This window comes from Phocoena sinus, chromosome 16 (assembly GCF_008692025.1).
Source record: "Phocoena sinus isolate mPhoSin1 chromosome 16, mPhoSin1.pri, whole genome shotgun sequence".
Lineage (NCBI taxonomy): Eukaryota > Metazoa > Chordata > Mammalia > Artiodactyla > Phocoenidae > Phocoena > Phocoena sinus.
Window position 1 is genome coordinate 4,200,029 of NC_045778.1, and position 12,646 is coordinate 4,212,674.

Genomic DNA, 12,646 nt, shown 5'->3' on the forward strand with positions numbered 1-12,646 from the left:
GTGATAAAGATGTGTCAGTATCCTCTAACAAATGTTTCCTGTGGTCGGGGGCAGACTGAGCACCTGCAGGGGCAGTGGGTGTGTACCCGGGAAGTCTGCATACCTTCTGCTCACTTTTGCTGGGAACCTAAGACTGCTCTAAGTAAATGATGTTTATTAAGAAAAAAAAAGTGAAGCTAAAAAAAGGATAGAGAGTTTACCCTTAAGCAACGTGGCTGTTAGGGGCGTGGACCACCCACACAGTGGAAAATCTGCACGTACTGTACAGTTGGCCCCCATATCCGAGGTGCCACATCCCCTGATCCAACCAACCGTGGAGCATGTAGTACTGTGATATTTACATGGAAAAAAATCTGTGTGTAAGTCGATCTGCACAGTTCAAATCCCTGTTGTTCAAGGGTCAATTGTGCGTCTTCCACATGGAAGCAAATGAAAGGTAGAATGTAAGAACTACAGTAACATCTATACTGTAGATTTCACAATCATACCTCAAGCATTTTTGAGTGGAAGATATGACATCTGCAAGAAAATAGAGTTTTACTGGTTTTAGGAAAGCTTTAAGAGGCCATTAAAGTTACCTATTTACAAAAAAGGGCAAACATTTGGAGAAATATTAGGGTATTAGAATATGTCTGTCTGACCTTCATACCTTTATCAAGAGGGAGTATTTCTCCAATTTAGGCAAATGGACTTTTCATAACAGGCAGGATATTATGTTACTTAAAGAAATAGATGGGCTTCCCTGGTGGTGCAGTGGTTGGGAGTCCGCCTGCCGATGCAGCAGACGTGGGTTCGTGCCCCGGTTCGGGAAGATCCCACATGCCGTGGAGCGGCTGGGCCCGTGAGCCATGGCCGCTGGGCCTGCGCGTCCGGAGCCTGTGCTCCGCAACGGGAGAGGCCACAGCAGCGAGAGGCCCGCGTACCGCAAAAAAAAAAAAAGAAATGGATTAAGGATTTTATGAGACAAGGTTCATTTCCAATTATGTTAAACATTAGAAAGATTAGTAGAACTTTTATTTCATTTAGCCTGGGACTTATATGTGTATTATGAAGTTCAAATTGGTTCCAAAGATAATGCTTTCTACGATGAAATTTAAGAAAACCCTGACAAGGAATATATTTCTGATTTAATCCTCATTCTTCCTATACAATAGAAATTAACCATGAAAAAATGAAATAAAGCTAACTAATGTTAAAAAAAATCGCCCTTCAACACTGACATGTTAATAGGAAACTAACACTATGTAAAAAGGAAAGATTTTAGGATTTGAAGGAAAATCATCTGGAAATTATCTAGTCAACCTGTGTCCAATAAATTGGAGTGAACTAGACACAGAATCTAAGTGATGGGACATGGTACCACGTGGGAAGAGCCGGGGCTGGGACCCAGGTGTCCCGATGCCCACCTGCCACCTTCGCCTTCACCAGATCTGGAAGATCAAGAAGAAACAGACACAGGAGGCAAGAAAACCAACCTTCCTCCCTGCATGCTGCCCACCGGAAAAATCTACCACCATGGCACTCTTTTCTCTTTATCGGGTTTAGACACTTTTTTCTTTACGGATGTAGTAGCTGAGCTGAGTATAAAGGTCACTATTTTACCTGCTAAAAACGTTTAATACGGGTTTTTCAATTTTCTGAAAAATTGGCAGTAGTGTTCAACTTTTAAAAAATGTCCACTTTGGGGCTTTTACCACCTTCGAAAATCACTAAAAGAGAAAACACACCACCAAATGATATATAGTTTAAAGAATAAACAAGTCCCTCCAACCCCCGTAGGAGACCCACCCCAGAGAGCCCATGAGGACAGCTCTGGCCACCCCGGGCACTTACTCCGCAGGCTTCCCATGCTGGGCGCCGGCTGGGTCCGGGGTGGCAGGGTGCTGTGGTAGGGCGGGGTGGTGCTGAACAGGATGTCACTGGGCAGGGCCTGGTCAAGGATGGAACTTCGGGAGCTGCCGAAGGAAGACCCCCTCCGGTGGCTGCAAATGCTCTCGTCCGAGAGGGTGCGGTACAGCGAGCGGCGTGGGGACAGGTTCCCATAGAACGAAAACTAAGGGTTGAGACAGGAGGAGGGAAGGGAAAACAGATGTCAGAAAGCTGACAGCGTGAAACTCATCCGACTACCTTAGGCGGGGTCCCGTACCACCGTGGGAGCATCTCTGAGCAGCAGGTGTGCACACAGCCTCAGCCTAGGGATGCTACAACCAGGCACGCAGGTCACCGAGGCAAACGCACAAGGGCTTCGTGCAGTTATTGGGTTTGGCTCTTTTCCTCCTTTGACGTCCTGTGAAATATCACCACGAATTAGACAGGCACAGCTTTGTTCTGAAATGTTAAATGGAGGCTCCATAACCTTTTAGCTGTGGCATCTGGAAATACAGAACGCTGCCATTTCGGGCAACACTTACTCAAAATCACACCTAGCGCTGGCTTGATCTTCATTGGAAATGACTACATTTTAATATTAGGTGATTTCTGTACCAATCTACTACATGCGAGGTTCAACCTAATCTAGGTCATAATAATAATATTAATTTTTGAGCACTGCAGCTTTCTAAGCCACACACAGGTTCAAGAAAGACAGTATTGGTCCAGGAAAGTCTTACTGTCTACATACTTTAAAGTTTCACTCACAGAAGTCTATTACAGTTGTTGAGAATTGAGTTATAGTAATCAATCGTAACCAGATTTAAAGAAACCATTAAAATTATTGTGTGGGTAGGGAAAGTTCCTACTAAAGAAGCAAGTAGTCAAAAACTCAAGAAAAATTAAATCCAATCTGAATTTCCAACTTCTCCTATATCCTGAACCACGTTCCCTTTACATCAATAATAGTAAAAGCCAGAATGTTTGCATCAAGCAAATACAGAAATGGTTATTTACGTTTGTGAATGTAAAGTATTTCTATTGTATGTGTCCCTTTCATTCTGTCAAGTCTGTCCAGCTGATGAATGGGAACCAGAGTGTGTGCGAACTGCAAAGTTAAGTTTGCGCTACGAAAAGAAGGCAATTTGTCTTAGAAGAGAAAAAAAAACACATGTCAAGGAGAAGTTTGTTCCTATTAAAAGAAAAGCTATTTGCACTTTCGGTACAATAGCCCGCACCCAAGCTTATACAGTACCACATACATGATTTGATACGAGTTAAAAAATAAAAAAAAAAACTCATTCTGTTGAGCTCTTCCGAGATTCCCTCTTCACACACAACCAGCAGGCTCTTCAGAACATGACTACAGGCCCATTAGATTAAAGCAGCTTTGAGGTAGTATCTCATGAGAGTGTTATTCTAAGAACACAATTAGGTTAATTGCAGCATTGTTTTATTATAGGGAAGATGGTAGCACAAAGCCTTGCTGTTTATCTTGATCACAGTCAAGATGGCCATGCCTGACTTTTTTCTTTTCATTTGGACAAGAGAGCGCTGAATCAGAAGGGAGAAAGGCCTGCGTTCCACGGCTGACTCTGCCACCGAGTATTTATGGGAACGTCACATTTCATCAGTTGGGGCCTCAGTTACTTGCCAGAAGAGGAGATCGGGCTGGATTACCTGGGAGTCCTTTTTCACTTTCCATTACTTAACAAAGTGGTTTAAGAGACTGTAATGATACATAATAAAACTAAAACTAATAAGGACAATAAAGTCATCTAACGGTAGCGAGGGTCTGCGCCCTGGTGATGAAGCCGTGCCCTCGAACGTGAGGTTGGTTTGTGAGACTGACGCGTGGCCTTTCCTCGTGAGTGGGCACGGTTTACAAGCACGGGGCAGGTGCCATCTGATTTATGATGCCAGGCAGTAGAGTACCTAAGTCCAGCCCATTTCTGGAACAGGATTACCCCCAAGCAGGATGGCTTGGAGAACTCTATCCTTGGTACAAGTTCCGGAGCAAAAGTCAGGCGGTGTGAATTTTAACAGCTACTATTTCTGATGACCTGTTATATCCGGGTCCTCTGTGAAGTTGGTTCTTACCTTTGCTGTAACTCTGTAGTACATTTATCATTGCTTCCTTTTTTCAGAGGATGACACTGGGCCAAGAGATTAAGTCACATGAACAAAATCACACGGCTGATGGTCACTGCAACCGAGAACTGAGGCCAGGCCCGCCTGCCTCTAGCTTCCTCTGTCCGTCTAGAAAGCTGCCCTTCCTGACCTCTCCCAGGCTCACTCTGCTTCCTGGGGGAATAACAGTGAAAATGGCCAACCAGGCACAGAGCTGTAGGTAGGATCACGAGAGAGGCCACATGTGGGAGAACTCTGGAAGCCCTGGTGTCTCTTTACGCTTTTCCTTAGTGTTTCCGGTCACTTCAAAGCTACACAAAAGTCACTCACCTTTCTCCTCCCCTCCTCCACGGAGGGGCTGTCGGGAAGCATCAATTTCAGAAAGTCTTCTTTGGAGAGCACGTGCTGACTTTCTGAGACATCATCTCCCACCACTGCCTGCTGCTGAGCTGCGGTGGACAGGAGACCCATCTCACCATACAGCCTGGTGAAACAAGGCAGAAGGAAAATGAAGGTGAGTCATCGGCCTATCTGTAAAACGCCGGTAGCCTTATGAATTAAAATCCAGTCACCAGCTTCACCCACCACGTTCATACACACACAGCTCTTCTCAGTTATTGAGCCGATTCACTTCTGCTGCATTTCTCCCAGATCCCCGTGCCATCCTACGTTCGTGAAATGAGTGCAAACTTAGGTTTCTGAATAATGCAGAACAAATCAGATCCCCAAAGCCCTGAATGAGAAAAACAGAGAGCCAACTGTTCAAATAAGGCTGTGTCTTCCCTTTCCTAACCTGTGTCAGAAAACACAGTTTCAATAATTCATCGGAGATTATCTCGTGTTCTTTGAAGGAAGGCTGGTGCTTGTCCGGAATTTGAGAAAGCCCTTCTCTTGTGGCTGGGCAAACCCACGCACCGTCCACCCTGCAACACGGAGAGCCAGACCCCGGGGAACCTGACGTTGAACAGTAATCCATCCGGGTGCATGCCAAGTATTTTTATTATCAGCCATTTCGCAAAGCTGTTTGGATAAATGAAGCAGCTGTCCCCCTTGATTATCAGTATATAGAAATGTATTTATGGACAACAAAAGACTGTCTAGCCGAATTACTGTTTTCAGCTCTTTTCCAGGGAGAAAACTGGGGAGTCGTTTTTAAAAGGTTTGGTCTGCAAATGTAATCTGAGCCACGGAACGTTCCTGAAGACACGGTGGGTGAAGAACCAGGGCCTGTACTGTCAGCAGAGGCGGCCGGGACGCACAACCTGAAACGTGATGCTCAGGAGCCCACGGCCCAGGGCGGCAGCTTGCAGAGGGTGACCTGTGTGTGACTGTCCTGCATCGCCGAGATGACCCCATCTCTAAAGCCAGGCTACTGTCTTGCAGGGTGACGGCTCACTGGGGAATTATCAGGATATGGAACTCACGTGAACATGCTCAAAATTAAGAACGATTTATCGGAACTCGCTATGGCTCTTGCTTTGTTCCCGAGGTAGATCAGGAACTCTTTGGCTCGGTAAGTAGCAGCAGCACTGATGACATGAAAGCAGTGACTGGGGAAGAAGCTTTCAAAACTTTTAAATGTGACTGAAGATGTGGTTGTCTTGGGAGCTAAAAAAGAACCCAAGACCCGGGGGATGGGGGCTCTGCACGGAACCCCCGTGGGAAGACCCACCATGGAGGGTTTGTGACCAGGCCGTCAGACGTGCCCATCTGTGGGCCCTGAGATTCGGGGGTGGACGTGCTCAAGAGCTCCAGGCCCTATCTGCTTTGGGAAAGACGTAGGGAAGAAAAAAACAAACCCAGGTCTCATCAGTAACTGCTGGGATAATAAGGTAACACCGAAAATCACTAATAAAATGCACTATTCCAGTTTCCCTATGTGTTTGAATAAAAATTGCTAGCCTTTTTTCCTGCTAACTTAGTGACTTTATTAAAATTGACAAATGATACGTCAATAAGTATGCTCCGAGGGTCTACTACCTGTGAGTCACGAGGAAGTACAGAGGTGAGCAGGACATGGTACGTGAATATAAAAGCAAGGAACAGAAATTTGTTTTAGGGACTTCGCTGGTGGCACAGTGGTTAAGAATCTGCCTGCCAACGCAGGGGACACGGGTTCGAGCCCTGGTCCGGGAAGATCCCATATGCCGCAGAGCAACTAAGACTAAGCCCGTGTGCCACAACTACGGAGCCTGTGCTCTAGAGCCCGCGAGCCACAACTACTGAGCCCACGAGCCACAGCTACTAAAGCCCGTGCAGCTAGAGCCCATGCTCCGCGACAAGAGAAGCCACCGCAATGAGAAGCCCGCGCACCGCAACAAAGAGTAGCCCCCACTCGCTGCAACTAGAGAAAGCCTGTGGGCAGCAACGAAGACCCAACGCAGCCAGAACTGAATAAAATAAACAAATTTATTTAAAAAAAAAGAAATTTGTTTTAATTTTATATGAGAACATCAAGGAAAGAGGAAGACTTTTAAAGGGAAATATAAATGCCAACATTTAAAGAGCTTTACCAAGATGTTTCTCGATTACTCTTTTTTAGAAAATCTGTTTCTACTGGGGGGGAAAAATACATTAGCTTGGTCCATGCCCCAGATGCCCAAGGTTTGCCTAGAGAAGAGCCCCCCGGACACCTTACCCCTGACACTCAGCCACTTCGGGTTCCTCGGGTGGCGGGCTGTCTTCCGATTTCTTCCAGCCGATGACATATTTGTTCATGGCCCCTTGCCGGTGGTAGGCCTTGGACACGCACCCCGGGGCCTGTTGACTGCTGCTGTGAGACACGATGTACACTTTGGACGTATCCAGAGACCCACTAATTTTGGAACCGTGAGCTGAGGGGCTCCCTGAATGGCGTGAACCACTGGGGAGAAAAAGACAGAAGCTGCGATACAATCAGATCTCAGCGGTGCGGGCACGTTGCCAAACTCAGAGCCACCACACACGACTCCTGTCCTTCTCTGTGAGCAAAATCGGGCAGCGGGGGGCAGATGTGGCCGCCTCTCTGCCACGTGCCTTTGGAATGCCCTGCTTCCTACAGGCCAAGGGTGTTCCCATGCAAAGCTGTGCGCCTGTGGCCAGAAGGATGTTCAAAGCCCAGTCAGGGGAAATCTAATAGAAAAATGGGCACCACAGCGATGCCTCAGAAGAAAAGAAACTCAAATGGTGAATAAACATAAGAGGAAGGGCTCAACCTCTGCCATCCCCAAGGAAACCAGCGCAAACCACTGCAGGATATCAGGGCACACTCACCAGACTGGCAAAAGTGGGAGCCTCTTATGATGAGAGTCCAGTGTTACCAGCACCTGGGGCAATGGTCACAAGCCCGATGTGCTTTTCCATTTTCCTCATTCAGGCTTGATTAAAATGTCTTTGACCCCAATAGTAAAATATTTTAAAGTTAAACTCTAAGAACAAATGTAGGGAATCCATTTGACGAGCAACGTGGCAAAGACCCGTGTCTAGCAGCAGTAACGTTGCTCTAAAGGTTTCCTCTGAAGCAGATCAACATTCTAGAATGTTGGCAATAAGGTTTTCATGAATCCTTTCCTTCTAGACTCACGTTCTTATTTTAGAGTTTCACTGCCAACTCTCAATCCTTTACGAAGAGTAGAGTATGATGACATGAATAAGTGTGAACAACAGATAATCACATGAGCCATTTACAGGAGAAACCAGAACATGGGTTTTTTTGCTTTGTTTTTTTGGCAGTTGATCTGTTTCACTTTGCAAAAGCTTGGTTAGGCTCCTATGAATACTGCTTTGTATTCTGAGCTCTTATCTAAGTGCCCTGCCCTCGTAGGAGAAAAAAAAACAACCAACCAACCAAAACGGGTTTGCTGAATTAAAAGCATGGAGCGGCAGGGGAGCCGTCTTAATGGGTGGTGATTCCTGCACACCCCTCCCTCCAGCCCCGTTCTCGCCGCGCACCAGTGCGGCTTGTCTTCAGGGGTCGTAAGTCCCCGTTCCCAGTTCTCAGTGCAATCCCGGAATCGCACCACAAACATAACGGACGCTTGCTCTACTCCTGGATGGCTGTTGGGAACGTGCGCGTGTGTGGCGGAGCTGGTGGGGGTGGCAGTGATGCTGGTGGTGAAAATCCAGAATCAGAGTATTAAGAATGTGCCATAGATGGTCTGGGAACTGCGAACAGTCGACCGCTGGTGCCTCCTATTTCCTTAGGCAACCCAAGGCGCTGGGTTACTAACTCAATCAACAAGCATTTATCCACAGTCTTCTTAGACTTCCCTCCTTCACTCAACAAACATTCCAATGCTTGTCAAGTTCAAGGACCTGTATGTACCAAGTGCTGTGGCTACAGAGTGAAGGAGACAGGCCCGGGCTCTCTAGATGAGAGGAGGCAGCAGCCTGGGGTGAGATCCACACTGAGTACAAATCATGTCAACCAGGGTTGAGCGCTGAGAAGCAGCTAAAACATGGTGGGATACATGAGTGTGTGGGGTGGAGGGGTGACTAGCCAGGATGCTCGGCGCTGATGCCAGCCCCTAAGAGGCTCTCCTGCTCTCCTGTTCCCTGGACTGTGCCCCGTCACAACTGAGCCCCTGGGCAGTGGGCCTCAGCTCCGAGCTGACCACACACTCAAAGGCCGATGGTACTCATCAACACAGGGAATGTGCGTCCCGGTCTGGGTCATGGCATTTCAGGATCTGCAGAGTCTCAGCACCACTGTGGCAGGTGGGTCCCTTGTGCACAAATGAGCCAAGTTCCTTTTACCTCAACACACTGACATTTCAAGTCTTATTTTAAATGTAAAACTATTAATAGAGAACACTTAAAAATACTTGAATATTTTAAAATTAAAAAAACACTTTAAATTATTGAAATCTTATTTTCTCTAGCTCTCCCATATGGGTGAGGGGACAGACAGGAGGAAGTGTGCAAAAGAGTTACTTTAATGATGACTTCCACATGAGCAAAAAGCCTGCAACTGGAGTTGAAATTGGCTTTAAAGTCACTGTCAACTAAGAAGGGCAAGAAAAAGGCACCTGGATGGGAAAGGAGCCCCTCACTCAGCACACGGCCCTTCTGCAACCGCTGTGCACGTCCCGCGTAAAGGGGTCGAAAGAAGGAACGTCGACCAGAAATGCAATCTAGCAGTTTCCTGTGCTTTCTACGAGTCTGACCCATCACATTAATGAATGCTTAAGGTGTTCCAGAAAATTGACTTCAAATCCCTATAAATATCCTGACTCTATCCATAAAAGAAGGTGCTCTGAAAGGGGTTTCCACTGAAATTTTCCTCAACGGTAATACAAAATTCTGTTTGTGATGCCAATTACATCTCTCTAACGAGGTATCAGGAAATCAGCCATTTTACAAAATCTTCTACACTCTGAACAAGACACCAGAAGATTATAAAATCCCAAGATGGTTTTTACAGCCTGGCCAATTCAAAACTGTCTCTGAAAGTAAGACAGGAATAATTCAGGTAACCAAAGCCACTGATAACACTTAAATATTATTTTAGCTAGTACTAAACCTATTTAAAGTCAAATTATTAAAGAGAACTGGTCAAAAGTAATAGGCGTTTCTACTTTGAAATAGTTTCCATATCCTGCACTCCGTCTGCCCAGGGGAAGAAGACAGAGCCTATGGTGGGTGCTCAGGACGCCCTGTCTGCATCTCTTCCCCCTTCTCCCAGGGACACGATCCTCTGATTTTCTTCTGAGGAAGTGGCTCTCTTCCCCAGTCTCCAGCTGCGTGGTTTGGCAGACTGACCGCCAGGCCCCCAGAGCACGGTGATTAAAGCCAAGAACACGTGAAGAGACACTGGTGGCAGGGCAGGGGGGCATGTCTGCAGGAACTTGAAAAGATCCGCACTTTCTTCCTGTGACAGGGGAGCAGTAGCATGGGAGGCCTGCAGGTGACACAGCAGGTGACACAGCCATTCTCACCGCTGAGATTTCAGGGCCGTCCTGCCAAGCCCACGGACCGGGGGGACCTGGTCTCAGGTGACATCATGTGAGCTGCTGTGTCAAAGCGGAACCTTCACAGTTCTGGCCTGCGGGGTTCCATAAGCCAAAATACTACCTTCGCCGTGTGAGCTAATTTGTGCGCAGTTTTCTTTAACTTGTCACATAAATGCCCTCGAATGACACAAATGATGTAAATGTAAGACACAGACGACGACGTTAGCAACAGGAGAAGGAAAGCAGAAAGGCGGCAGTGAGCACGTGTGTGCAGGCACCCTCGTGTTTTAGGTTTGTGTAAAAAAAATTAATCTACGGTAATTTTCCGGGACTTAGAAGTTTAAAACGTTTTTTCAAACAAGATCAGACATCACATGACATCAGTCATGAAAATAACAGCACCGCTGATGAGGTCTCGGCCTCGACTGAGAGGAAAGCCGAAGCGATTCATGTGTCTGCTTTGTGGTCACAGCTACTCTCCCTTCTGCCCGTTGGTTCGTCCCTCCCGGCTTGGCAGTGGCCGCGTGAGGACGGGCAGAAGGTCAGAGGGCAGCGGGCTCGGCCTGGGTGAAGGCGGCCGAGGAGGACAGAGGCCGGCACTGGGAACCCCACGGCCAGACTCAAGCACCATCGCTGGAGACGTGCCTCCGCCATGGCCTTAGGGACCTGGAAGGATAATCCCATCAGCGTTCATCTGACTGCCCTCCGGCAGCTGGAAGAGTTCTGAGGAAAAGTCAGACAGTCACTCAGAGCTGAAGTAGGGAAGGCCTTGGAGACGGCAAGGAAAACGAGAGCGGTCGTCGGTGTGCAGTAAATTCTACGCACAGCCAAACCTGAATGAGAGCGTTTCTCTGCCTGGTCTTTGAAGGGAGGAATCACCAATTATGAGTTTTAAGGTCTCTGTACAGACACATGTCAAACAGGAGTTTAAAACTACTCATGACTATATACTGCACATTCGTAGTTAGAATACAATTCCTTTAAATTTAGCTAGTCTTTTTTTTTTTTAATTGGACTGTCACTGTGAACATACTTCCATTGGTGCACACACTGGTGAGAGGGGGCCCGCGGACCAGAGGAGAGCGGGACACGGGCCTTCGGAGGGACGACGAGAGGCCACCCCTCGCCCCCCGTCACTGTCCACTATCCCCTGAGCGCTGTCCAGCTTGCCATCTCCTGAAAATCAGGGACAACAGATTGAACTGGGAGAGAGAGATGAGTGGTCTGATAAGGGCCATGAGCATCTCTGTTTAGTTTTCTCTCAACTTTCAAGAGAAAGGAAGATCGAAATCACAAACGTATTCGCGTGCACATTTCAAAGGAGACTCTGGAAGCATTCCCTCTGAAGTCACGCCGCGTGGCACACAGGTGACAATGACCTCAGGCGCCTGCTGGTCCTACTTCGGGCCCCTCTCCCACCCCAGCGCAGGCGACGGTGCCCAGGGTGCCCAGAGTGGGCGCCGGCGGCGGCGCGGGGACTTACCTGGAGTGGGATGAGATCTCGCTGAGGTCGCCCAGGCTGCCGTCGGCAGCATGGCCGGCGGAGATGCTGGGCGCATAGCCGTGGACCGCGTACATCTTGGCCTGCTCGTCGTCGGGCCCCGGGATGTCCGAGTCAGCCCACTGCTCCGCCTGCCCGTGGCCCAGGGACCTGCTGCCCGCCAGGTGCACGGGGCCGAGGACCGCGGCGGGCATGCACGGGGCCGTGTCGATGCCACTGTCCGTGGAGGCGCCCTTGATGTACGTAAGCCCCGGCAACTCGGGGTCCATCAGGTCCCCGGACCCAAAGTGCTTGTCATCGCTGTTGCCAGAGGTGTCGCTGGAGAGTGTGTTGCTGCTGGAATGGCTGGGGCAGCTCTTCTCTCCAATCTTGAGAAGAAAGAGAAACGGGAAGGCTTCCAACAAATCCCACACTTTGCTTCTTCGTGAAGAGGTCATTCCCCCCCCACCCCCGGACTCAGGAAGCCACAAACCAGATGATTTCACCCGAACCCCTTCTGCTCACTTGTCAGTGAGAGGCAAGGAAAGAACTTCCTTGTAAAAAATATCCTGGTTTCATGCAAAAGTCCCCCCGAGTCATAATTCCTCCCATCGTTCAGCTTAAGCTAAATAAATGGGTATCTTTTCAGGTCTTTGTTCAATTGCTTGTGCATGAAACGCCGAAGTATTGCCAGGGTGTCGCTAACCAGAAAGTAATCAACGAAGGTTACAGAAGCTGAGAAAGCACGTGGGGAATCAATAAAAGGAGGACAGCAGCCTTTCCTCCAGAAGATGCTCCTACAATGAATGACAGGGCCAGCCCTGCGTCTGGGGCTGAAGACCCAGGTCTGGATCACAGCGATGGGGCTTTGGACAGCCACTCGATCCCTCCCTCTGCTTATTACTCTAAGCCCAGCGATCACTGCATGGACCCAACCAGCTCACGTGCAGAAGCACGGCATAAGTGCGAGCCATATGCCCCAGAGCCCAAGTCAGGGCAGCCCCGGGGGGGGGGGGGGGCGCTGATGAGATGGGGTGCTCTCGAGAGTGCTCTGAGATCCCTGGAAGACGAAGCCAAGAGAACAGGGTAAATGTCCCCGTCTGAGGACGTCCTGGTACAGACATGGCCCCTCTCCTGAGGCTGGGAAAACTAACGAGGCCCAAATCGTCAGTCGTGAGACCCAGCCGAGCCCCGATCTATTTTCAAGTGGTTTGGCCTTTCCTTCCTTCCTATTACA

At 48.5% G+C, this 12,646-nt stretch overlaps 1 protein-coding gene across 5 annotated transcripts in view; it reads right to left on the reverse strand.

Annotated features, from left to right (window-relative positions):
• The window catches only part of SIPA1L2 (signal induced proliferation associated 1 like 2), a 109,572-nt gene that overhangs the window by 22,907 nt on the left and 74,019 nt on the right, over positions 1–12,646 (reverse strand). For 4 of the 5 annotated variants that reach the window (XM_032609202.1, XM_032609205.1, XM_032609201.1 and 1 more), the window contains exons 13-16: positions 11,413–11,798; positions 6,638–6,862; positions 4,330–4,483; positions 1,834–2,053 (exon numbers count right to left, since the gene is read on the reverse strand). In XM_032609202.1, coding sequence (XP_032465093.1) covers positions 1,834–2,053; positions 4,330–4,483; positions 6,638–6,862; positions 11,413–11,798 — 985 coding nt within the window. The remainder of the gene's footprint in view (positions 1–1,833; positions 2,054–4,329; positions 4,484–6,637; positions 6,863–11,412; positions 11,799–12,646) is intronic. The other variant, XM_032609204.1, reaches the window with a different exon arrangement.